At 47.4% G+C, this 25,455-nt stretch overlaps 1 protein-coding gene across 3 annotated transcripts in view; it reads left to right on the top strand.

Annotated features, from left to right (window-relative positions):
• The first annotated feature begins 2,301 nt into the window (after positions 1 to 2,301).
• Positions 2,302 to 25,455, top strand: part of VANGL1 (VANGL planar cell polarity protein 1) — a 71,442-nt gene continuing 48,288 nt past the window's right edge. For all 3 annotated transcript variants that reach the window (XM_084835447.1, XM_084835446.1, XM_084835448.1), the window contains exons 1-3: positions 2,302 to 2,421; positions 6,448 to 6,713; positions 12,128 to 12,251. In XM_084835447.1, coding sequence (XP_084691573.1) covers positions 6,643 to 6,713; positions 12,128 to 12,251 — 195 coding nt within the window. In that variant the 5' untranslated portion in view covers positions 2,302 to 2,421; positions 6,448 to 6,642. The remainder of the gene's footprint in view (positions 2,422 to 6,447; positions 6,714 to 12,127; positions 12,252 to 25,455) is intronic.

Genomic DNA, 25,455 nt, shown 5'->3' with positions numbered 1-25,455 from the left:
TATTCCTGTTATATCTCAGCTTTTATGGTGAGTATTTCTGTGGTGAGAGCGGGAGATGAGTGACAGGAAGAATGGTGGATGTGCATATGTGTGATGATTGGCTGAGTGAGTGAAGGCAGGGTGGAGTGTGTGTTACATAAACTTTGCTTGAGAGGGTCAGATACAGACAGGAATATGATTTGAAATGGGGAATTGATGTAATATGGGTATAGGATTGAGAACGGGGGGGAGGTCTGTGGTGATTTGTGAAATGATTGTTTGAGAGTGTGATATGGGGTATGAGAGAACATACATTAATAGAACCATTAAGAGATACTAATTTACTATTCAACAACTTAACCAAATCTTATGCCCTCTGCTCTTGGCTACATAAGGGGAAGTAATAAAGGAAACAGTACAGGTGATATTATAAACACGTGTGTTCTCACAGATAGAGTATGGGTTGGACCTGAGCCTTAAAGGTCCTGGTGGCAGCGTGATTCTGTGTGGGGAAGATGTTTCCTGCTTCTGGTGAGAAAGGCCTTAGAGAAGAGGTATTCTCACTGGGAAGGGGCAGGAACACCACACCTGGCATTTCATGCCACTATCATGGCACAAACGCATAGATCCAAGGCACTGATCTTCATAATTTTTAAATGGTTCCTCTCCATCCACCATCAAATCATAAGCCATACATTGCTCAATGATGGCACTATTAAAGTCATGCATCCATTACTTCATGCTACAAAAATGTGAAACACATCCTTATGGATCATCTTGATTGTTACATGGAGCCACGCACCCCCACTCCACCATCACATCACACAACCATTGCTTTCTGGTATCTCCACAGTGCAAAAACATGGCTCTAAAGCATAGGTAGGCGACATGCAGGCCGCATGCAGGGGAGCTTGGCCTTTTCGGCATACCCCACCCTACTGAATTTGCCACTGAAATTTGGTGAAACAGCAAAAAAGGTGCAATTATTCCTAACTTTAAAAGAACAACTTGTGGTTGCCATCATAATGCAGCACGGCAGTGGCATGACAGCAAAAAAAAGGATGTTTTAAAGAAAAATTGGTTTTTATATAGAATCCACCACCACCCCCATCAAATCACATGTCTGTGGACTGCACTGTAAAAATCTCACTCAGTGCTTCTTGGCACCACATCATTCCTTTTTAGTATCACCCTGTTTTTGCACCAGGACAGCAGCCGATCTGACATTTTTATGGTGTACTTGTCAAGCAAAGGTAGATCATTTGATGGTGATTTGGGGAAAACTGCATCCAGAGGATCCATATTTTTCCACCATGGTGGCAGCAGGAAAGGATGGATCCAAAAAAATTATCATGCATCCATGGAGGGTGGATACAGGTTTTTTTCCCTTTTTTCTGGGAGGATCGATATCTTGGATCCATGTTGCTGCACCATAGTGCCATGAATTTATAAGATCTGTGATTGTGATTCAATCCATGGGCTCAGATGTGATGTGTGATTTGACAGTGGTTATGGTGGCATGCGGTACAATGAGGTCCACGTGTCTGTAGCAGGGCAATGCCAGGAAGTGCCAGATACATGATTTCTGTGGTTCAGTCTGTAAAGAGAGATGGGATCTCTGAACTGATTGTAGGTAGAGGTGGTACCGTCTTATGCAAATTCAAGAGGCTGAGTTTCTTATTTACTCCCGACTTTTACTTGCTTCTGTGTTTGGGGGACAGGGGCTATGTAAACAGCGAGAGAATTCCTGTCTCAGGTCCACGTTTTTTGCTCCATATTAGCACTGATGGAGCCACAATTTTCACAGTGCAGGCTGCGTACGTGGATGTAGCCTGTGATGTGATGTTGGATTCGAAGGATTCTACATACAGCCCGAGGATCCGCGCCTCGTTGCTCCGTGGCAGCGCCAGAAAGCAGTGGGTGCAGCTCGTGGCCAGGGGCGTGTAAAAATCATGCGAGTGAACCGAGATCGATTTGGAAGTAAGTCTCCTTAAACACAGCGGGAGGGTGGCATCTTCCGAATAAAGGCGGATATACGCCCGGACTGCAGGTTTCTCTTCTTCTCCCGCCCTCGCCGTCCCTGGGAGAGAGGGCAAGAACCAACGGCCCTTCCCGAACTTGGAAGCGGCCGCACTCGCCTGCACAGGAGGAAGCCGCGCCGAGCTATGAGCCGCTCGCTTCCGAGTAAACGCTCCCGGCTCTCGCGTCTGACCAGGCCGCGGCAGGGCAGGGCAGGGCAGGGCTACTTTCGGCAGCGGGCGGGGCGGCGCCGTGCCGCCGCCGTCCTGGGCACAGGAAGCGGAAAGCGCCGCTGTGGGCGCCGCCGAGGAGAAGCTTGGAGTTGAGCGGTGGAGGCGGCGCGGGCTTGCTGGCGCTTTGCATTGGTCGCCCCGTCCCGCCCGTCCAGCAGGGGCTGCGAAATGGCGCGACGGCGAGCGAGAGGTCAGTTGTCCTCTTCCTTCCTTGTCGCTGATTCGGGTCTGGGAGCTCGCAGATTAACCCTCCTCCTCCTGCTGCCGAGGGCGCGGCTTCTCCCGCTCCTTTGCCCAACAGAGGACGGACCCGCCCGGCGCAGCTAGCCGTGCGTCTCGGCTACCTTCCCCGAGAGCCCCGGAATCCGTTCAGCTCTTGTGCCGCGGGTGGCCCTGCTGTTGCGCTGCGTCCTTCCGACTGTGTATGCTTGGCTGGCTGGTGGCGACCCAGGGCAGGAGGAGGAAGGGAAGCGCCCGGGGCGGGGGGCGCTTTGCGCGGCCCCTCCCGTTGCATAGCGGGGCCGAGATGTGTAGAGAGGAGGGCCGCGCAGAGCAGCCGTGCGCTCGAAAAACGGGATCCCTTTGGGCTGAGCGCGTGTCTTCCGCCGAACGACCCCAGGGGGGCTTGAGCTGCGTGTGGAAAGAGGGCTGCTGGGGCTAAGCAGCTGTCTAGGAAGGTCCTCCTGCTAGAGCAGTAGGACTGGTTGCCTCTGGAGGTAATGAGGTGCCCCCTCCACAGGCCCAGGCCGTACTTGCGAGCAGCTCTGTTGCCTTTTGGTCTAACGAGTTGTCCTCTGCTGGATTTGGTTTTGTTATATGCAGACCTGACGTCAGCGGGCCACGTGGTGGGGCAGCTGCCGAAGAGCTCATCCCTGACCATGCCAGCCTCCAAGATGGCAGGCAGTCCGCACTATTTAAAGGTGCTGGAGCAACAGCCACTCACCCTCTCATCACCACAAAGAAGTTTCGGGGGGGGGGGGCGCGCAGCAGTACTTTGAATGGGAGCAGGGCCAACACTTGGCTCCACTCTGCACCTGCCGCCCACCATTTTAGATTACTGCAAATGCGATGGCTAATGACAGATGCAGAGTGGAGCCAAGCGCTGGCTCCACAGCCATTCACAAAAGCCCTCCTCCCTACCCCACCCCACCCTGGTGAAGGGGTAAGTGGTTGTTGCTGCTGCACTTTTGAGGAGGAGCTGGGTTGGTACATAGCCCCACTTCGCACCTGCTGCCTGCCCTTCTGAGCCCATGGGCCCTTGGCAGCTGCCCTGCCATGCTAACCCCTGACACCGGACCTGGGCAGAGGGGCCATTGGCAGCACCATTACTGGAGGCCCCGTGAAGTCTGTCACTGGCCCTGGCTATATGGGCTCCACTGAAAATACAGCTGAAAATCCACTAACGTTTTTCCTACCAGCCTGTAGGAATTTTTGCAATCAGAGACACATGACAGTAGAGAACACAGCATACCAGGAGCACCATTGGTGCCACATGGAGACACGCTATTAATGACTGAAGAAGTACAATGTGTCTACAAGGGAAGGTCTGGTGGAGGACAGGCCGGCTTGGCCCCACTATTTGAGAGTTCCCTAAGCAGTGGCACCCAACACCCCCTAGCGTTTCTCAAAGGAAGAGCTAGCGTGGCACATGGTGCTGCTTGAAGTTACCCAGACCATCTCCAAGCTGTCCTGTGCAACACTCCCAAATACCCCACCCATCCACTCCCCTGGAAAGGCTGGCCGGTAGGGTGGCTTGTTGCACACCCCGAGCACATTCAGGCAGCAGCATCCAGCCCTTCCCTGGGGAGCAGGAGAGGCCAGCGGATGGGGCTTCCCACTCTGGCCTTCACCAGGTGCCTTGGCGATACAATGTCCAAACAACCCCCTGCCTTCCTCCCAACTCAAGCTGAGGAGGTGCAGGAATTGCCGCACAACTGCCAGGATGATCTCTCCACCTGGCTCTGCAGCTTTGAAGGTGGGAGGAAAGCTGGCCTCTCATCACACTTGCCAGCAGGCACCACCACAGTTGGTGTGGCAAGCAGAACTGTTGACGTTTGATTCACCACTGCCACATGGTGATTCCTCCTGTGTTTTCTTCTTTGCAGGGCAGACACATGGTTATGCCCAAAGTGGTGTTCGGAGGATTCATTCACCGTAATGGGCCAATTCCAGTCAAAAGCATTGAGCAGCATGCTAACCTGTTGGTTGCTCGCATGCTTGGACAGAAGTTCACGGTTGTACATCTGGACAGGCCCTCAAGGGTGTCCTCCAGCTGATTGGCTGCCTCCCTTCCTGCTCTCCAGTTGATTGGTGCTGGGAACAGTTCCTAGCACCAGCTGGGTGACAGGGAGAGGAGGCACAATGGGATCTCATTGCGGCAGGAAAGAAGATTTCATCCTCCGTATATCTGCACACTGAGATGGGAGAGAAGGGAGGATGGGAGGGGAGAAGGGTGGTTGTGCGTAGCTAGAATGAGTAGGGGGAAGGCTGGGCTGGTTGTGTGTGGGAGAGAAGGAGCCCAAGGCCCATTCTCTACAGGCTTGGGCCACATCCACCATTGGCATGGGGGGAAAGTATATGTGTGGCAAGAATGAGTGGGGGGTGGCAGGGAGAACATTATATGAATACTGGTGAAAGAGAGAGAGATCTGATTCTCTTCTTTCAAAAGTTTTGGATTGGGTAAGCTCCAGAAAGAAGATATGTCAGTCTGTCACAGCAAACACACACATACAAAAATAGATTCATTGTGGCATAAGCCTCGGTGGATGAGAGGTTCAGTTCCAAGGATGAGCAATTCTACTACTTTTCAGTAGAGGGCAGCAGTTGCAGTATAGCCAGTCATTACCCAATCACAAGATGTGGGTGAATATTAATAATTGGTGCCAGTGCAATGCACACAGGTTCTGTTAGGATGCTTCTGTATGTAGAAGAGAGTAATCAACATGTACAATTTTTAAAAGCTATTCATAAACACACCAATGTTAACTAGCTAAGATCCTTGCTTAATGTCAGTGCATCTAATTAATATGCATTAAGTACTGACTATAGCCAGTAGTCTGTGAAAGCTGATGCTACGATAACAGTGCAGTTCTGTGCATGTTTACACAGAACGTCCACTGTATTCAGTGGCGCTTACTGTCAGGAAAGTCTTCTTAGGATTGCAGCCTACTTCTGTTAACCTTTAAGGTGCCACAAGACTTTTTGTTGTTTTAATGACTACCTATAACACTTCCTAAATTTATGCGAATAAATTTATACAAATCACCAATCCAGCATTTTTGAAAAACAAAAATGGAAATACAAAAATATATGACTTTGGACAGCAATCTATTGTATAGTACAGTCCTACCTTGATCAGGGTGTAGCAGGTTTAGGTGTGACTAGGGATGTCAGAGAATCCTGCCATGGATCTCAGTGAGGCCGAATGCCAGTGCATTCAGCCCCCCAAAATCTGTGGCGGAACGAAGCCCCCCGCCCCACCACCCCGCGAAAGGTGCGCAAAATGGAGCACTTACCTGGCGCCGTTTGCGCTGCTTTGCAAATGGTGTCTGCAGCCGCCATTTGTGTCTGCATTTTTGCCGTGATAGGCTACGTAAATACTTACTTATGTAAATACTTACGTAGCCTATCACGGCTAACTCAGGGATGCCATTTGTGCCCCTGTCTTTTGCCGTGATAGGCTACGTAAATATTTACGTAGCCTATCACGGCAAAAAAACAGGAACGCAAATGGCAGCTGCCATAGTCGCCACCATTTGCGTCCGCAGGCTCTGCACGCCTGCAAATGCACCCGGCCAGCGGCTCAGCAGAGTTGCCACAGAGCGGAGCCAGCCGAGTTAGGATTTTGGGGGGAGGTGCAGAGCGCCTCCCCCCCACCGCGAATCACCCCCTTCAAAAAGGTAAGTAACTTTCGCACATCCCTAGGTGTGACTTCATTCTCTCTATTCAGATTCATTGTCAAAAAGCTAAAGGTCAAATTGCATGGAAACTTTGGTAGGTGCAACTTTTCTCATCTCAACACGACAAGGTGCACCTGCCAAAATTCCTCCTCTTCCACACAACAGTTAAAAGGCACAAGAGCCCTGCTGTTTTCCTCTGAGCTCCTTAGATATAGAGTGTGTGAATATTATTCACAAAGTCAGGAAAAGAGTCGCCACAGGGAATATATCAATTGTTTGTATTGAATAGACCTTCTCATTAGTTTTTCTTTTCTTAGGTTTATGTTGAAGATTAAGGGAGCTGCTCCTCCTTCCTTGGAAGTGAAGGCTAGAATTGCTATTCTCTTGAAGTTTTGGACTTGTGGATGATCAAGAATTTAAGCATACCACCAAAGCCTTTCCTCTGGACCTAGTGGCCCTCTAGGGTGCAAGACGTGTGCCAATCGCTGTTGTTACTTGGCTTCTCTTCTGCCATGGATACTGAGTCAACCTACTCTGGATATTCCCACTATTCAGGTCACTCCAAAAAAGCCCAGAGACAAGGGTATGGACATTTCTTAATTGCAGCTCTCATCTAGACGTTGTCTTCTTCAAAAAGTTTCTGCTTCCTTCAATTGTATAGCGAAACCTCTGTACCACTTGTGACTTCTGTTGGTGGATACAGCAGAAACCCGAAGAGAGAACACATCAAGTGTTTTTTCTTTGGAACTAATCGTGTCTCTTAGAGGCTCTGGTTACATATGAGGAATCAGATGTTGTCTCTTCATTACTCTGTAACACTCTGAACCCACATTGCCAAGATCTCCCATTCCCTTTCTCATCTCTCATCCTCCATCATATTATCACAACCTGCAACTACCATAGTCTTCTAGGCAAGTTTGTGGTTAGAGTAACAGAGAGATCTAACAAACTGCTATTTTCTGCATAGTTTTAGAGGGCTCAGTCATCTCCTTTCACCAAACCTAAATTATTTTGATGACTTTGAGAATACAAAAGATGACTTAACTTTTGAAGTTGAAATCCATTATCCCCAATCAGCTGCAGTTGGCTTGTTTCAGGCACTGCACTAAACTATGGTTGCACTACCACAGATTAGAACCCAAAGGAGTTTTTGAGCTCTCAAGTCTACAGCATAAAAAATACAGCTTAGAACTCTTTGCCTTTGTTTTCTGTCCTCTCAGCTTTGTTCCTGTCTCCAGACTCTGAATAATGGTCATAATTTTGGTTTGTCCATTTAAACAAATGGACAAACAAAATGTTTCGCTACACCCCCCCCCCCCCATAGTTACCCTAACCACCCTCCCCTGTGCATGTCTGAACAGGTCCATTGCCTTACAACTACCTCTCACTAGTTTTCCCGGCTGCCTTGTTTTTATGCTATTGTGCGTTTGCAGTTTTAAAGATGGGCCACGTGTGTAAATTAACATAGCAGAGCCTTTTAAAATTTCCCTCCTGTTGGCTTCACCTTCAGTTTATCGTCTCTTTTACTTTTCTTTTTGATAGTGTAATTCAGTTAGTTGTTTGTCATGTTTAACTGATAGAAAAGAGAAAATTGAGATTAGATGTCCAAAGAAAGCCATCCTTTGTGGCTGCCAGAAATGTACAGGGCTAATTCAGAATGCTAATGTTATCTTGCTTGTAACAATCTTCCTGTGCATTTCACAAAACTGAAGCCACTTAAGTAGATGGATACACCCAATTTGGCACAAGCACAATTTCAGCTACATTCCTGCAGAACCCAGCTTGATTTGGAGACCTTTCCGGGAGCAGGAAATGAAGTGCCCACCCACCTTTTAGTCCCCCTCCCCAAGAACAAACTCCCTAAAGAAGCTGGCAAGTGTATTTAGGACTGAGGGGTAGCGTAGGATCCTCTTCCATCCACAGAGCAAACTGTAATATAGTTCACTGTTCACAACGTCCAGCTTAAAGGCTTTGGAGTTTGGAAATGGTTTGCCAGTTTTGAGTGACATTATTGTCAACTTTATATTGTGATTGCACAACTGCACTTATTTCTTATGAAATTGTAAACTGGAGAAATAATGCAAAGAGTGGAAAGTTTTGCATGCACATTTATATTTGGTTGTCACTTCTGTGGTTTTTCATGTTTGTGTGACTTGCTTTGAAAATGGGCCCTATCCAGTTGAGGACATCTGCAAGATTTTCAGTATTCCACTGCCTTCAGTGGAGGATGCTGTCTTATAATCAGTGTTAAAACAGAGTAATCTGCCAGTCCAGTCAGCTTTTGTATATGGAAAGGGAGGGGGCGCCTTCTTGTCCTTTGCCTCAGGCAGCAAAATGTCTTGGGCTGCCCCTGTCCCAAACCATCATAGAATAGTAGTATGGTTGGCAGGGGCCTACAAGGCCATGGAGTCCAACCCCCAAATCAGGGGGACCACGTATCAGGATATGCTAGTGTGGTGTGAGAGAGGCTGAAATGTGCCTTGGAAAATTAAAGCACCATGTTGAATGCATCTACCACTCTATGTCCCCCTCAGAGAGAAGAGGCCCACTGCAGCATAGGTCCTGCCCTCTGCCAACATACGGGCACTGACATTCCAAGGGAGGGAGTAAAGATATGCTGGAATTCCTGGTCCAGCCCATGCTAAATCTGACAGATTTGGGGGAATCCCAGAAGCCTAAACTCTGCCCAAAAAGCACAGTCCCATCCCTGAGCCCTGACTGAGTGGGCAGAAGCTGGAAGGAAACATTTATGGAGTTATCCCACAGTTTCAGGAAGGATGTTTTCCCCCTTCCCTATTATCATGGGAGATGATCAAGGACAGTATATACTTTCTGGAGCATAAGAGAGGTGTGCTGTGATTTTTAATCCAGTAAAATACTGTACTCTGGGCACCAACTGCTCTTAACAACTAGCCAATTCTGCTTTAAAAAACCCACTACTACTAAGAATACAGTACAAAGGCAACATCTTTAGAAAGCTTTGCATTTTGTCTTGGCCATTGTGTACATACCTGGGATAGGTGTGGCCAGAACTCTGGGATTTTTTCCATCAGTACAGGAAAGGAACAATTTCCTGCTTTTTCAAAGGATTGTGGTCTTGCAACCCTTTATCTTTGGGCTACTCAGTAGCATTCAAAGCCTGCATACTGAGCAAACCACCAGGATTATCTCCTAGTCATGGGATCCATTTAGGGAGGCCCCATGTGAACAGCAGCTCTCAGTAAGTGGCTGACCAGAAACACGAAGAGCCAAGTAAATATTGGACTGGGAAGGTAGCAGTTATTCTACAAAGAGTAAGGCTTCAGGCATTTGGGGGGCAGGGAGATGAGATTTCCTGCTTAGATGCAATCTGTTACCATGTCATGCTTAACTCTGTCGCCTCAGGAAACTCAGTCACTGGAATATTTCTTCCAGTTAGCCAGCCCCAGTGTGATGCTACTTGTTGTTGTTCAATCGTCAAGTCGTGTCCGACTCTTCGTGACCCCATGGACCATAGCACGCCAGGCCTTCCTGTCCTCCGCTCTCTCCCGGAGTGTGCTCAAATTCACGTTCATTGCGTCAGTGATGCTATCTAGCCATCTCATCCTCTGCATCCCCTTCTCCTTTTGCCTTCAGTCTTTCCCAGCATCAGGGTCTTTTCCAGTGAGTTTTCTCTTCGCATTAGGTGGCCAAAATATTTGAGCTTCAGTATCTGTCCTTCCAATGAGCACCCAGGGTTGATTTCCTTTAGGATTGATTGATTTGACCTCCTTGCAGTCCAGAGGACATGTAAGAGTCTTCTCCAGTACCACAGTTCGAAAGCATCAATTCTTCGACGCTCAGTCTTCCTTATAGTCCAGCTCTCACAGCCATACGTTACTACTGGGAAAACCATAGCTTTGATTAGATGGACCTTTGTCGGGAAGGTGATGTCTCTGCTTCTTACTATGCTGTCTAGGTTTGCCATAGCTTTCCTCCCAAGGAGCAAGCATCTTTTAATTTCATGGCTACAGTCACCGTCTGCGGTGACCTTGGAGCCCAAGAAAGTAAAAGCTGTCACTGCTTCCATTTCTTCCCCTTCTATATGCCAGGAAGTGATGGGGCCAGATGCCATGATCTTCGTTTTTTTAATGTTGAGTTTCAAACCAGCTTTTGCACTCTCCACTTTCACCCTCAACAAGAGGCTCTTTAGAGCCGCTTCGCTTTCTGCCATTAGGGTGGTATCGTCTGCGTATCTGAGGTTGTTGGTAATTCTCCCGGCAATCTTAATTCCAACCTGTGATTCATCCCACCCGGCGTTTCTCATGATGTACTCTGCATATAAGTTAAATAAGCAGGGCGACCGTATACAGCCTTGCCGTACTCCTTTCCCAATTTTGAACCAATCGGTTGTTCCATGACCGGTTCTCACTGTTGCTTCTTGACCCTTGTACAGGTTTCTCAGGAGACAGGTAAGGTGGTCTGGTACTCCCATCTCTTTAAGAATTTGCCAGAGTTTGTTGTGATCCACACAATCAAAGGCTTTAGCATAGTCAATGAAGCAGAAATAGACGTTTTTCTGGAATTCTCTTGCTTTCTCCATGATCCAGCGAAAGTTGGCGATTTGATCTCTAGTTCCTCTGCCTCTTCGAAACCCAGCTTGTACTTCCTGTAGTTCTCGGTTCGCATACTGCTGAAGCCTAGCTTGTAGGATTTTGAGCATAACCTTGCTGGCATGTGAAATGAGCACAACTGTATGGTAGTTTGAACTCTTTGGCATTGCCCTTCTTTGGAACTGGAATATAAACTGACCTTTTCCAGTCTTGTGGCCACTGTTGAGTGTTCCAAATTTGTTGGCATATTGATTGCAGCACTTTAACAGCATCATCTTGTAGGATTTTAAATAGCTCAGCTGGAATACTGTCATCTCCGCTAGCTTTGTTGTTAGTAACGCTTCCTAAGGCCCACTTGACTTCACTGTCTAGGATGTCCAGCTCAAGTTCAGTGACCACACTATCATGGCTATCAGGGACATTAAGATCTTTCCTGTATAGTTCTTCTGTGTATTCTTGCCACCTCTTCTTAATCTCATCTGCTTCTGTTAGGTCCCTGCCTTCTTTGTCCTTTATCATGCCCGTCTTTGCACAAAACGTTCCCTTGAGATCTCCGATTTTCTTGAAGAGATCTCTAGTCTTTCCCATTCTATTGTTTTCCTCGATTTCTTTGTATTGTTCATTTAAGAAGGCCTTCTTGTCTCTCCTTGCTATTCTCTGGCACTCTGCGTTCAGTTGGGTATAGCTTCCCCTTTCTCCCTTGCTTTTTGCTTCCCTTCTTTCCTCAGCTACTTGCTGCTGTATAAAAATGTTTTGAATTTTGGGCAAGAGGGCCTGACTTTTCCCCAACCATCTAGGGCTTATGAGTAGGATCCAGTGGTGGTTAGCATAAGTGTGGGTTGGTGGGAGATTTCAGTTGCTGTTGAGGCAAGAGAATCCACGCCTGCCAGGAATCTCCTGGGCAGCTACTTCAGTACAAACAGCTACTTTTTCCCTTGCATTGCTGTGGCTGTGTGTGTGTGTGTGTAGGCGGGATTTTAAGGGTCAAAAATAAAAGAAGTGAGATCTGTCAGCAGATTCCAAAATATTTGAAGGACTTGCCACATGATGTCCTAAGCAGTGGTTGTTGGAGGCAGCAGATTATGGACTGTGGCCAATGAGGTCACAAGAGGTTAATGAAATAGGATCTCATCTGCTATCTCTCACTGAGGGGGTTCCTCAAAGCTGAGAACCCTATTGCACTTCCTCATTAATCCTCTTAAACATCTGCCTGAGGAGTTGGGTTGCTGTGTGGCCTTTCTTTCTCTTGCCGGGATCATTTGAAATGGTTTTGCATGCCGAAGAGTCTGATTGCAGTTGTCCTGGCCAAAAACGTATGGCAATCTGCCTCCTCTTTCACCAGCTGCTAGGCTGTCAGGGCTAACATTTGCTGAAGAACAGAACAATAAGTTTGTAAAACCATTTTCTCCTTGTTTTTATGGAAAAGGAGCCGGGACAGGCACAAGTCGCCACGGAGCAAAGATGGCAGTCGCTCAGAGAAGTCTGTTACCATTCAAACACCGCCAGAGCCACTGTTAGGGAATGATTCTTCTCGGGCAGAGGAAGCTCAGGTAAGGACTGAGAAGGTGGGCAGAGCACAGGGTGCAGGATTTTGTTGCAGTAAATAGCTTGGCTGGCTGCCACGGTTAGTATTGCGGGATTTTTTTTTTTCATGCCAATGCTGTCTTCTTGTTGGAAGTATGCCAACAAGATCCTGTGCCTAACTCCCAATGTTCTTCCTGACGTATTTCTAATCTTACATGTTTATGGCAAAGGCTGTCACACTGTTGCCTTGAAAGCTTTAGAAGCGTAATAGCTATGCACTCCGTCCTCAAAGGTCACAGACACAGAATATTTAAATGTGCTCAAATGCTTTTCACTGGAGCTCCAGCATCAAGTTGTAACCCGAGTTATTCTTGTCACAGGATGCCACACTATAAATGGCAGATATGTGAAAAGTACCTTTTGGCTGTCGTCTGGATGCACTGACTGCTTGTTGCTTCCATAGAAGCTGAGGCCTTCTGACTGCACACCAAGAATAGCACAACTAATTTCCTCCATGTCACCTCACTAGAGTCTTCAGAGGTGATTTTCTCGCACACATGCTTCTACCTTGTCGCAATAAACTCCAGTTGAGATCCACCCAGATGTCAATCTTGTGATTAGATCTAATACATTCTTAGTTCCTTTGCCCCTCCTGCCAAAACAAAGCACTAGGCATATATAGGATAGTAGTGGGAGGAACAAATATGTGTTGGACTTGAAATCCATTGTAATTTAATGGATAAAGAGTTGGACTTGCTTTTGAGAAACTGTCTGACGCTGTTCACACGTAACGCTAAGCCATGATGGTTAGGGAATTTGCACGAACCACAGTGGCTTAGCCTGTCATGCGGCGGGAGAAAACCCCACTAACCATGGTTCCAGAACCACCCTGGCTAACCACTCCCCTGCATCAGGGTTAAGGGGTCCTGGGGTTGCTAACCGCTACATGTGGCAGGCTCTTCAGTGGTTAGAGCGGGTTCCTGGTGGTTCCTAGGCCGTGACCATAGAGATGGCAGCCTAGAGCGTCCTGCACTTGTAGCAACACTCTAGCCAGCGCAAATTTTCCCTATAGTTGCTGTCACAGAGTGACAGATGGAGCAGCCAGCATGCGCATTTATGCAGCACAAGGGCTGCTAGGATCAGCGGCGGCAGGAGAATGGTTATGGTAACAACAGACCGGGGTGGTTCCCAGCTGTGTGACAGGCACGTGCATTTTGTTTTCACTAAGCCCCCTTCTCTAGTTACCCTAACCACTCCATGAGCGCCTGAACAGGGCCTCTGTGTTTCCTCTCTGCTTTGGCCTCTTTGTGTCAAGCTATTTTACAGCTTCACTTTGTCATCTGTAAAATGGGACTAATAGTGATGTGCCTTAAAAAGAAAACATTTCGCAAATTAAACGGACTCAGGAAATGTTTAATATTATGCAAAATACACCTATATGACACCTACTACGAGGGGGTTCCAAAAGTCCTCTAAATCCAAAAATGTATTCCAAATGACTGAAGGGTGAAAGGAACGCAATGGCTGACTCGTTGTCATCTTTCGGGGTAGTTCAGTTGAAGTTAAGGATTGTGGCTTATGACTCGGGTTATGTGGGATGAAGGATCTACCAAATATGTGTGCTGTTGGAAGTGAAATACAATTTAGAAAGCACGAGAGTAAACTAATATCCTTCAGCAATCTAGTTTTCTAAATGGCAGAGCCATTTCAGACCCATGCTTGACAGGCTGACTATCTTAACAGCCATAGTAAGAATGTCCAACCAGAACACAGCATGCTGATACCTGGCACTATGTTTGGTAGACTTCCTTAGGGCCTATTCATCTGTTACAAAATGTCTACATCACAAACACTTCCTTGCAGGAAATCACATTCAAACCCCTATGTAGCTATTCACGTGTCATGTGTATGAACATAAGAAGAGCCCCGCTGGATCAGACCAAAGACTTATCTAGTCCAGCATCTATGTGAACCTTGATGGTTCACATAGTAGCCATCAAGGTACCCATGGGAAACCCACAAGCAGGACTCTCTCATTCATGTTACCCGGCAACTGGCATACAGAGGCATACATCCTCTGATAGTGGAGGTAATAGGTAGCCATCTTAACTAGTAGCCATTGATAGCTTTATCCTCCATGAATTTTTGTAATTCCCTTTCAGACTAATCTGACTTGTCTAATCCAAGTTCATGGCCATCACTACATCTTGTGGTAGCAAATTCCATAGTTTAACTATGCGCTGTGTGAAGTACTTCCTTTTATCTGTCCTGAACTTCCCACCAATCTACTTCAGGGGATGACCTCAAGTTCTAAGTACTATGACAGAGGGAGAAAAATGGCTCCCTACCCACTTCCTTCACAACATGCATAATTTTATGCACCTCTCTCATGTTGCCCCTTATTTGCCTTTTATATAAGCTACTGAGCCCCAAATGTTGTGACCTTTCCTCAGAGGGAAATAGTTCCAGCCTTCTGATTTTCAGATAATTGCTAAGGTTTTTGTGTTGCCACGTTTGCTTCTTCTATTTTCCAATTTTCCCTCATTGGGATTGTTTCTGATTACGCCTTTAGTTGTCTTCCATCCAAGAATGCTGTGGGCATGGTTTGGAAGCGTAATTCTGTAAATGAGGTTCTCAAGCAAAAGTAAGAGTTTGCAGGTATTGAGCTCTTTCGTGATCCATTTTAAACAAATAATACCACTGAGAAAAGTTTGAGCATTTAATTAGATCTAGGTCCTGCCTATTATCTATTCTATAAAGCCAATCCCTCAGTCAGCAGTTCGAGACCCGAGTGCTGCGTGACGGAGTGAGCTCCCGCCTTCATTTGTTTCATTTGGGAGCTCCCGTCCCGTGCACCTCGGTGTTCAGTCATGCCGGCCACATGGCCACGGAAGCGTCTTCGGACAGCGCTGGCTCTTCGGCTTAGAAACGGGGAAGAGCACCGCACCCTAGAGTCGGACACAACTGGTTGGGGACACCTTTTTATAGTAAAAATATCTAAAAGAATGTTTTTAGAGGTTAGCAACTCTTGGCATGACTTAGCCGAGCCACCCTTCTTCATTTGTTCTTTTAAGCAAAGCTTGGGGAGGCGATCTTCTGGCATATCCAGGACCCTCTTATAATATAGAAGGGCTGCCTTCTGAACCCTAGCTCCTACTGATACCACGCCTGTCTCTGCCCTGAAAAAAGGAGCTGGGGTCCCTGGGGGTACTGCCAGTATGATCGCAAAAACTTATTCTGACAACTCCTTCAAATTGTTATGCCTGATCCCCCAAATCTCAATCCCATATTGCATTTGAGCAACAGCTTTTCCAAGCAGCACATTCAGTGCTGGCGCCACCAACCTGCTTCCCTTGGAGTAGAAAAATTTCAAGATCGCTCGAGTTGTCTTCTGTGCTGTTATTTGAATGTTCTGGAGCTGAATCTTCCAAGAACTTGTCTCATCAAAATATACACCCAGGTATTTGAAGGGGGAAACCTGCTCTATCTTATTTCCATCTAGCCTCCAGTTGTACCTGGGGGAACATTTACCAAAGACCAACACCTTGGATTTAGCATAGTTAATTGTGAGCTGTTCCATTAGGCAGAAATCATAAAGTTTGTTCAGACTTCTCTTCAGCCCAATTTTGTTCATGGGGAGCAGTACCAAGGCAACTGTGTAGATTAATATCGCAACTTTATGGTTGCCTGTTGTGGGAGGGAAGTGCTCTGGGCAGTTTAAAACATGTACAATGTTGTTAATATAAAGATTAAACAAATGTGGTGCCAACAAGCAACCTTATTTGACTCCTTTGGTTGTACAGGTTTCTTCTGACAATCTCCCATCTGTGCTAATCATTACCCTCATAGTTGTGTTTGCATAAAATTCCCGAATTAGGAATAACAATCTCTTATCAGTATTGGTCTCTGCAAGCTTATCCCACAATTGACTCCTATTGATTGAATCAAAGGCTGAAGAGAAGTCAATGAAAGCAGCAAAGAGCTGTTTGGAAGGAGCAATCAAATATTTATAAATTAAATGGTGCAAAACAAAGATCTGGTCCACAGTGCTATGGCCTTTCCTAAACCCAGCTTGTTCCTGGTATAAAGTATTATTTTCATCTTCCCAGTCTGACAGCTTCTGCAGGAGGAAACGGCTTAGAGCTGACATCTAGTAAACTAATTGGCCAATAGTTCTGAGTTTTAGATTTATCTCCTTTCTTGTGAATTGGAAATATTATGCTCAACTTCCATCCTTCAGGGAAGATTCCCGTGGTATTAATATGAGAGAATAATTTTGCTAATACAGGTGCCCACCATTCAGGATTACTCTTAAAAACCTCTGGTGGAATCATATCCTCCCCAGGTGCTTTGCATGCTGCTAAGGCATGGATAAGTTTGCTCACTTCCTGTTCTGTGACTGGGGGCCATTCTGGGTGTGTTGCCAAGACCTGGAAGGAAGTTGAACCATTGCTGCCAGTACTTATATCATTTCCCAAAATGTAACTAAAATAAGTATGCCAAGTATCTGAAATACATGCCTCTAACATGGGATGTGCCCCCTTATTTATTCTGGTAATCGAGTCCCAAAACTTTATCTCATTCCTTTCCATGGCTGCAAGACCCAACTCCTTCCACAGAACCATCATAAATGTCATTTTTTTCTTTCTAAAAAGGTTCTTGTAAGCTAACCAACAGGAAGCCAGTGCCCTCCTAGTTACTGAGACAGGTTCTTTTTAGCTTGTCCGCATTCTATGTTATACCACCCAACTTTATGAGAGACCAATCCAGGTTGATTGGCTATTCTTGTTAGGAGTGGCCTTAAGGCATTGGCAGTAATCAAGCTGCCATCTGTAGGATCGATGTGTCCTTCGACAATATTTTGGTGTACTCCCAAAAGATAAGGACTATTCAAATGATCCTGAACAGACTGGCTAACAGAAGGAGACCATCTTAAATGTTTCCCACCTGTGATTGTTCCATCTGTTGTGTCCATGGGGGGGGGGGGGGGAGGCGCAGTTGGGGAGCTTGTATAGAGATGGACCAAGTATAGGTAAACGGTCACTTTCTGGTCATTCTATAATGTTATAGCTTGCCTTATAGGACAATAAATTTGGTGTGCAAAAGATGTAATCAATAACACTACCTGACCTACTATTAAGAAATATAAAATATCCATTAGACTAATCCTGCAAACTGCGATGAAGGCATATTAGATGGAAGCAGGACATAAGTTCAATTAGTCTCCGACCTTCTTCATTGATTATTTTATGATGTGAAAAGCTATCGTATGGAAAGACATCACTACAATCCAGACTGAAAGCGATTCCATTTTTGTTTGGTCCTGGACCAACACGAGCATTAAAGTCACCACAAACCACTATACTTGCTTCAGGAAACTGTGCTTCACAGAGGTTCAGTACCTCTGCCAATTCTTCCTATAGAATCTTTGAGTTCAGTGAGGATTTATCAGGTGGAAAATATACATTAAGACAAATTAAGGTGTCTAGTTCACACCTCCACTTACCTTTTACCAACACTGATAAAATTACTTTTAGACTGATAAATTACCTCAGCCTCAACACCAAGCTTCACTGAGACCAGTGTAGCCAGGCCTCCCCTGGCTCTTCCTTTCTGATGGAGTTTTGTTGCAGGTAGCAGAAAGGAACTGAACCCCTGCAGCAAAACGGTTGAGGTTTGTTTCCAAGTTTCTTGGAAACAAAGAATGTCATAAAGTGAAAGACATTTGCTAAACTCTTGATCTGCTAATGTGTTCTGCCACCCAGCTGTGTCCCATGATAAAATAGAAAGGGGGGAATATGAATCCAACCCATCTAGTCAGGGACGTTCCCAGGAGCGGTGCTGGGCTTTGGGGAGAATAAATCGGGATTTCCCCATGTTTTCCCTAAAACAGTGCCTACCTCTCAAGTTTGAAGAATTGTTTGAACTCTTGCTTAGCTCATATGTATTTCTGTCCCAGTTATAGTTGGCTTGAGTGCCTCGAACATAATTCCTAGGCAAAATGATAGTATTATGAGTAGTAAGTGAGGGAGGTGGGCCTCCCCAACACTCAGAACCACTCCCTCATCTGTGCCATGGGATGGGAATGTTATTTGGATGAGTCACATACAGAGGTACAGCTTCCTCAGAGGTCCTCCGATTATGTGGAGTCTCACTGGGGGAATGGAGACCCTATTGAGCCAGTTTGGGGAGTGACTAATGACCTTTTGTTGAACCACTTCTTGGCATGAATAGGTGAATTTAGGTCTCTGTGCTAGTGTGTGCTTACCCCACTTAAAGGACACATTGTTACTCTTACAAAGGGAGAGTAAATTCCAAAAACCTTCGCAATGCTCCAAACAAGTGAAGGTCAGTTCAATTATACCTCTTGTTTTCCTAAACCTCAAGGGGTACAAACATGAGCAAGTCAGCCCCCCTTTGTCCTTCCATAATGTCCCAACTATAGATAGTAACTCTGATAGCACCTCTGTACCTTTTTTCCATGAGCTATCTGTCTGTTTCATTGGCCGATTGTATATGGAGATACAGAAATCAGACTTACACAGGGAATCCTTTGTCTGGGATGCCCTAATTAAATCTGATTCATTGTCCACCTGTTTCAGCTTCTCCCCCAATTCCCCATGCTCACCTTCTATTCCATTCTGCCCCATGATCTGGCATACCAGTTTCCATTACTGAGTCCTCTTGCCACTCATCTAATATAATTAGATCAGGGTCAGAAAAAGTAAGGTGGGAAATTTCAGTAACGCTATCCTGAGTTTCTTCCGCTTCTACCATATCTGGCCATGGCATGCCCTGTCTTTCCCAGTCCAGCAAAAAATTACTCACATGGTCCCTAAGATGCTGTTTATCAATGAGAGAAGTGTCAGCCTGCAGCTCTCTCAAATCCGGAATGTTATCAGTTTCTTGACTGAGTGGTACAGGAGCAGGAACGGGAGCTGTTGTCAATATCCCAGTCTCAGTTAGGCCCACTATGACTTGCATGCTGGCCTTAAGACCAGAGAGCTCCTTCTTTAATATGTCCAGACTCTTAAAAATGTTCTGATTAACTTCAGCTGTAAGGAAACATTGGTCCTTAAGGAATTTGTACACTTCAGCAAGGACTACCTGATTTTCCTTTTCTTTGCACTTATTCATCAGGTTGTCCTGCTGTTCAGAACCAAAATTATCCTGGAATACACCATGTTCAGGGGACAGCAAGTAGGAATTTCTACACAAATGTTTTGGGTCAGGGGACCAATTGCCCACCATAGCCTAACCTTGTGTATCTACAAACTCCTTCAACTGGAAATCCCTATTATCGCCACCTCTCACCATGTAAATATGATTCAATGTGTCTACCATGGCAGGGGTAAATTGGTCCTTAATTGGGTTATCTTCAATAGATATTCTCTCAGGTTCTACTGGGGGACAGTATTCCAAAATTGACCTCTGTGCAGATGCAGAGAGAGGTTCTTTAAATCTCTTTTGGCCTTTCTGGGCCCTGGTTAGTACCATGGTAACCTGATCACTCTAAATTCACTCCAATATGTGTTAGAAGAAAAGGAGGATAAAAGAAAAACAAACAACTTAAAAATAGGTTTTAAAAAGTTAAAGTTAAAAAGGGATACCCTTTCCTAAGAGAGGGGATAAAGCAATATGAACTATTGCAAAGTAAGAGCACAATTACAGTGTCCAACCAAAACCAGATAATCACCCCACTGGCATATCCAAGTCCAGTAAACTCTTCAACTTCCCTCACTGGCCTTGATCTGCTAAGGAAGGAGCTCTAGCCAAATATATAGTCTGTAGGGCATGACAAGCACACCTTTCATGGCAGCCCAGGTAAAGCAGCTTCTCCTTCTAGTCTGCTCCCCAAGAAGCCTCTGGCAAGCTGCAGCCAGATACACAGCCTGTAGATGGGCAGGGCAAGGCAAAACACACACCTGAAGGCAGCCCAGGTAAAGCAGCAGCTTCTTCTAGTCCTCTCCCCCAGGAGCTTTACTCATGTTCCCTTGAATGTGAGTAGAATTTTCCATACGATCGCAGACCCTTCCTTATCAGGATTCCTGATCTCACAGAGAGTTCTACTCATGTTCAAGTGAATGCAAGTAGAACGCCCTTTCAGACCTTGCCGGATGAATACAGCATCAGTCAGTACTGATACAGCCAGCACGCCCAGAGATGTAAGGTGAAGGGCCAGCATGCATGGCTCCATCCTTCTACTCAACTTAAGCCCTCATGTGTTTGGGCGATCACCTGAACAGGGCTCTACTTGTACAGATCTGGGTTTATTAAAATCAGTTTTTCCAAAGTCCAAGGTACACATTTGTCTACGCTCAGCTTTAGTTTTCCTTAAAATCAACTCAAGCATTACAGGGTCATTTCCCACCATTTCCTGCTACTTTCACCTCATCAGACTTTGAAGCTTTGGGAAGGAAACTCAAGAACTTTGGGGCCCAGGTAGTTTTCTCATCTGTCCTTCCAGTAGTTAGAAGAGGGATGAAAGGGAAAGAAAAATACTCCAGGTGAATGACTGGCTATGAAGGTGGTGCCCATGAGAGAGATTTGGATTCTGGGACCAAGGGCTATACTTCCTGGAAGATAGACGGTTGGCAAGGGATGGGTTGCACCTCACAAAGGATGGGAAGAATGAGTTTGGCCACAGCATGAAGAACTTCATCAGGAGGGCTTTAAACTGAATCCTAAGGGGAAGGGAGACATAAAGTTGGGGGTAACAATGGACAAAGGCTCATGTACCGCAACAGGGAGAACAGCTCTAATAGCGCCCAATAATAGCCTTCAGACACATGTAGGAAGAAAGCCAGACCATGAAGCACATGGTCTTCATTGTCTACATACTAATGCCCAGAGTATGGGAAACAAACAGAACGAACTTGAACTCTGAATACAGGAGGGAAATTATGACTTGATAGGTGTAACTGAGACTTGTTGGGATGACTCTCATGACTGGAATACAGCAATTGAAGTATATAACTTGTTCAAAAAGAACAGAAGGAACAGAAAGGGAGGTGGGGTTGCACTATCTGTGAAAAATACGTATCTCTGCACAGAAATACAGGAGGATGAGCTTGGTAGCCCCGTCGAGAGCATCTGGGTTAAAATAAATGGAGCAAAGAATAAAAGGAACATGGTGGTCGGAGTCTACTACTGGCCACCCAATCAAGGAGAAAATGAGAATGAAACTTTTGAAAAGCAAATAGTCAGTGTTTCAAGGAAGCATGATGTAGCAGTAATGGGGGACTTCAATTTCCCCGATATTTGTTGAGACAAATTCTGCAAAACATGGCCCATCCAGGAAATTCCTGGCTTGTATGGCGGATAACTTCCCCCTACAGAAAGTAGAGGAAGGAACTAGAGGACTGGCTATCCTTGACTTGATCCTAACCAACTGTCAGGGTGGACACTGAGCCCATAGAATCCCAGAGTAGTTCTGATTCTGAGGAAGAGCAGTCGCTCCTGGGAGAGGAGCGCGCTCCTCTTTCCCAGGACCAACAGCTGACGGAGATTCCTCCCACCAGCATTCCTAGTTTAGTTAGCAGTCCAGGGAGTGACCAAACACAGATAGCAGACTTGGTGGATGCACGACGCAGACGCAGAGAGCGGCGCCAGATGGAGGGCGCGGAAAGGAGGCGAAGTGCCAGGTTGGCGCGCAAACAACGGCTGCGCCCAGAGGCTCCAAGGGAAAAGGGGAGGGACTCTCCCTAGTCCTTAAGTTCAGGGGTCTGCCAGTAATTCCCTTTCAAACGGGGACCAACTGTTCCAACTTAGGGCGTAGGTACTGTGCTGCTCAGATCTAGTTGCAAACGGTATAGTTGTTAAGTTGTAAAAGAAGAATAAAGCTTTGAAAGGAATCCCTTTGTCTGTGTCTGGACTTAGCTACTGGATTAGACTGAGAGAGCCCTCCAAGGAGCCCTTGACAGCTTGGTCCCCGTTCCTCTTTTTTTTTTTCTTTCTCTCCTCTCTCTCTCTCTCCGATTGCCTTATGGAGGGCGCCGGGGACCCAGCGGTGCAAGCTCTGGTGCAAGAGAACCAGTTGCTCCGTGATCAGATGGCTCAACTGACGGCGGCCGTGCAAAATCTACAGGCTGTGTTTCAACCCCCCACCACCACCTCCGTTTCCCCCACGCCGCAAGTGCCTGGTGGCGTTGCCAGAGAAGTTTTCTGGTGAGAAAGGACTTTTTCAGATTTTCAGGGCCCAATCAGAGCTGTACATGCATCTTAGGCCTGAGGATTTCCAGACGGAACAGGTTCGTGTGGGTTTCATCATTAACCTACTGTCAGGCATGGCAGCTAAATGGGCTTCGGGACTTCTTCTCGCTAATGACCCCCTGCTCGGGGACTATCAAGGTTTCATGACAGCCATGGCACGTTTTTTCAGTGACCCCCTGCGCACGCAGACGGCTTCTCGGGAGATTCGCCGCCTCCGGCAGGGTACAGACTCAGTTTCCAGCTACGCGACAACCTTTCGCTTGCTGATGCAGGATTTACAGTGGAATGATGCCGCGCTAGTGGCTCAGTTTTTGGATGGTTTAAACAACGAGATTTTAGATGAGTTAGCGTGCACGCCCAGCCCGCCTACTTTGGAGGAGCTCATCCAGACCTGCCTTCAGATAGATGGTCGGCTGGAGGGGCGCCGGCAGACCTGGCAGGGTGCCGGGGGCCGGTATTTCCCTCCTCCCATTCCCCCACGTTTCCTGCCAACTCCCCCACCCCCCGCTCCAGCACTGGGGGTAGAGAAGACCCCGATGCAGCTGGGAGCTACTCAAGCCTCGCTGCCGCCAGGGGAGTTTGAGTGCCACCGTGCTGAGCGCCGATGTTTTCGATGTGGAAAGCTGGGGCATTTCGCCAAGACCTGCCGAGTGAAATCCACAGCTCTGCTGCCTCCCCCTCCTCCTCCTCTCCTTCCCCCTCCTCCTCGTCCCCAGGCCTGACTAGGCTGCCCCCCAGGCTTGTTGGGGGCCTCCGTTGTGGGGGTCAGTTCCCCACCGGGTGGGTGCCTTCCCCAACCCCCCCACCCTCTCATCTGCTGTTGCATATTCACCTCCGCTCCTCTCGGGGGGGGGGTGGAGGCCCTAGCGTTAGTGGACTCGGGGGCGACGACCAGTTTCATGGATGAGACCTTCGCCCTTTTCCACAAGATTCCTACCCTGCCCCTTCCTGCCCCCTTGGCAGTGGAGACCATTGATGAGCATCCTCTCTCTTCGGGCCAGTGACCCGGATTACAGTTCCGCTCACTATGCGCACCCAGTCCCACGTTGAGCAGATTCAGTTTCACTTAGCTAAGGTTCCCTTATACCCAATCGTGCTGGGTGTTTCCTGGCTCTCTAAGCACAACCCTCAGATTTCTTGGGGACTTCAGCAAGTGGAGTTTGCGTCTCCCTACTGCCGGGAGCATTGCCTCCCGGAGGAGGCGCCAGTCCCAGCCCAAGCCTTAACCCTTTCCTCCCCCTCCTTGTCTGGTTCTGGCAGTCCTTCAGCGACCGTCATCCTCCCAGAGAAATATGCAGCTTTTTGGGATGTGTTTGACAAGACGGAGGCTGACCGGCTTCCCCCCCACCGCCCTTTTGACTGTGCCATTAACCTCATTCCGGGGGCGACCATCCCCGCTGGCCGGCTGTATCCGATGTCGGAGCTGGAACTTCGAGCTCTGTGGGAGTTTTTGGACACAAATCTCAAACGCGGTTTCATTCGCCCCTCCTCCTCCGCCTGCACTCCTACCTTCTTTGTGGCCAAGAGATCTGGAGAACTCAGGCTGGTGCACGATTTCAGAAGTCTAAATTCCGTTTCCATCCCTGACAAGTACCCCCTACCCCTCATATCAGAGATGCTGGGGCAAGCCAAGATTTTCACAAAGTTGGACCTGCGTAACGCATATAATCTCATTCGCATCCGGGAGGGGGATGAGTGGAAGACCTGTTTCGGGACCCGGTACGGAGTGTATGAATACCTAGTAATGCCCTTTGGGCTCGCCTGCGCCCCTCCCACTTTTTCGCGTTTTATGAATGCCATCTTCAGGGACTATTTGGACACTTTCCTCATTGTTTATCTCGATGATTTACTTATATTTTCTGAGCACTCCAATGCCCATCAGCTCCATGTCTCTGCCATACTCCAGCGCCTCCGCGAGAACCATCTTTATGCCAAGCTGGAAAAATGTGCGTTTGACCTAACCTCTTTGGACTTTCTTGGCTACATTATCTCAGCTGACGGTATCAGGATGGATCCTGCAAAGGTCCAGGCTGGCCTCTCCTGGCAGGCTCCGTCCACCAAGAAGGACTTGCAACGTTTTCTGGGTTTTGCTAATTTTTACAGAAAGTTCCTGCCCAGTTTTGCTCGGCTCACTTCTCCTCTCACGGACCTCCTTAAGGGCAAGAAATCTCCTTTTCATTGGATGGCATCTGCCCAACAAGCTTTCGAGGAACTTAAAAGGCTTTTCAGTTCTGAGCCGATCCTGTTACATCCCGACCCGAGGAAGCCTTTTGTAGTGCAAACTGATGCCTCTGACTTCGCAGTTGGGGCGGTGCTCTTTCAGCCTGATCGGGAGGGCGGTGGGCTGCAACCCTGCACCTACCACTCCAGGAAACTGACCATGTCTGAGAGGAATTATACCATCTGGGAGAAGGAACTGTTGGCCATCAAGTCCGCTTTGGAGACCTGGCGTCATCTCCTGGAGGGGGCACAGCACCCAGTCGAAGTTAGAACCGACCATCGCAACCTCGAACATCTTCAGACAGCCCGTGCCTTAAACCAGCGGCAGATTAGGTGGTCGCTTTTTTTTTCTTGGTTCCACCTTAAGATTTGCCATGTGAAGGCCTCAGACAACCTACAAGCGGATGCTCTTTCTCGTAAGCCTGACCTCCAGCCAGGGAGTGAGGAAACTCCCCCCCCTGATTCTTCCCCCTCAAGGCCTGGCGGCAGCTGCAGTACCTCATTCTTGGGACAGGCCTGATGAGCGATCCTGGGAACCCGCGGAAAATGTGCATGCTCCGTTGCCGCTGAGGTGCTTCCACCAGCTGTACCCCCACAAACCTGGGGCCCCAGGGGAGGAGCATGGGGGGGGGCTCATGGGAGCGGGGATGATGTCAGGGTGGACCTGAGCCCATAGAATCCCAGAGTAGTTCTGATTCTGAGGAAGAGCAGTCGCTCCTGGGAGAGGAGCACGCTCCTCTTTCCCAGGACCAACAGCTGACGGAGATTCCTCCCACCAGCATTCCTAGTTTAGTTAGC

This window comes from Heloderma suspectum, chromosome 2 (genome assembly GCF_057233095.1).
Source record: "Heloderma suspectum isolate Gila_16-S chromosome 2, 16-S_ref, whole genome shotgun sequence".
In the NCBI taxonomy this organism is placed as follows: domain Eukaryota; kingdom Metazoa; phylum Chordata; class Lepidosauria; order Squamata; family Helodermatidae; genus Heloderma; species Heloderma suspectum.
This window is presented reverse-complemented; position numbering and strand designations above follow the sequence as displayed.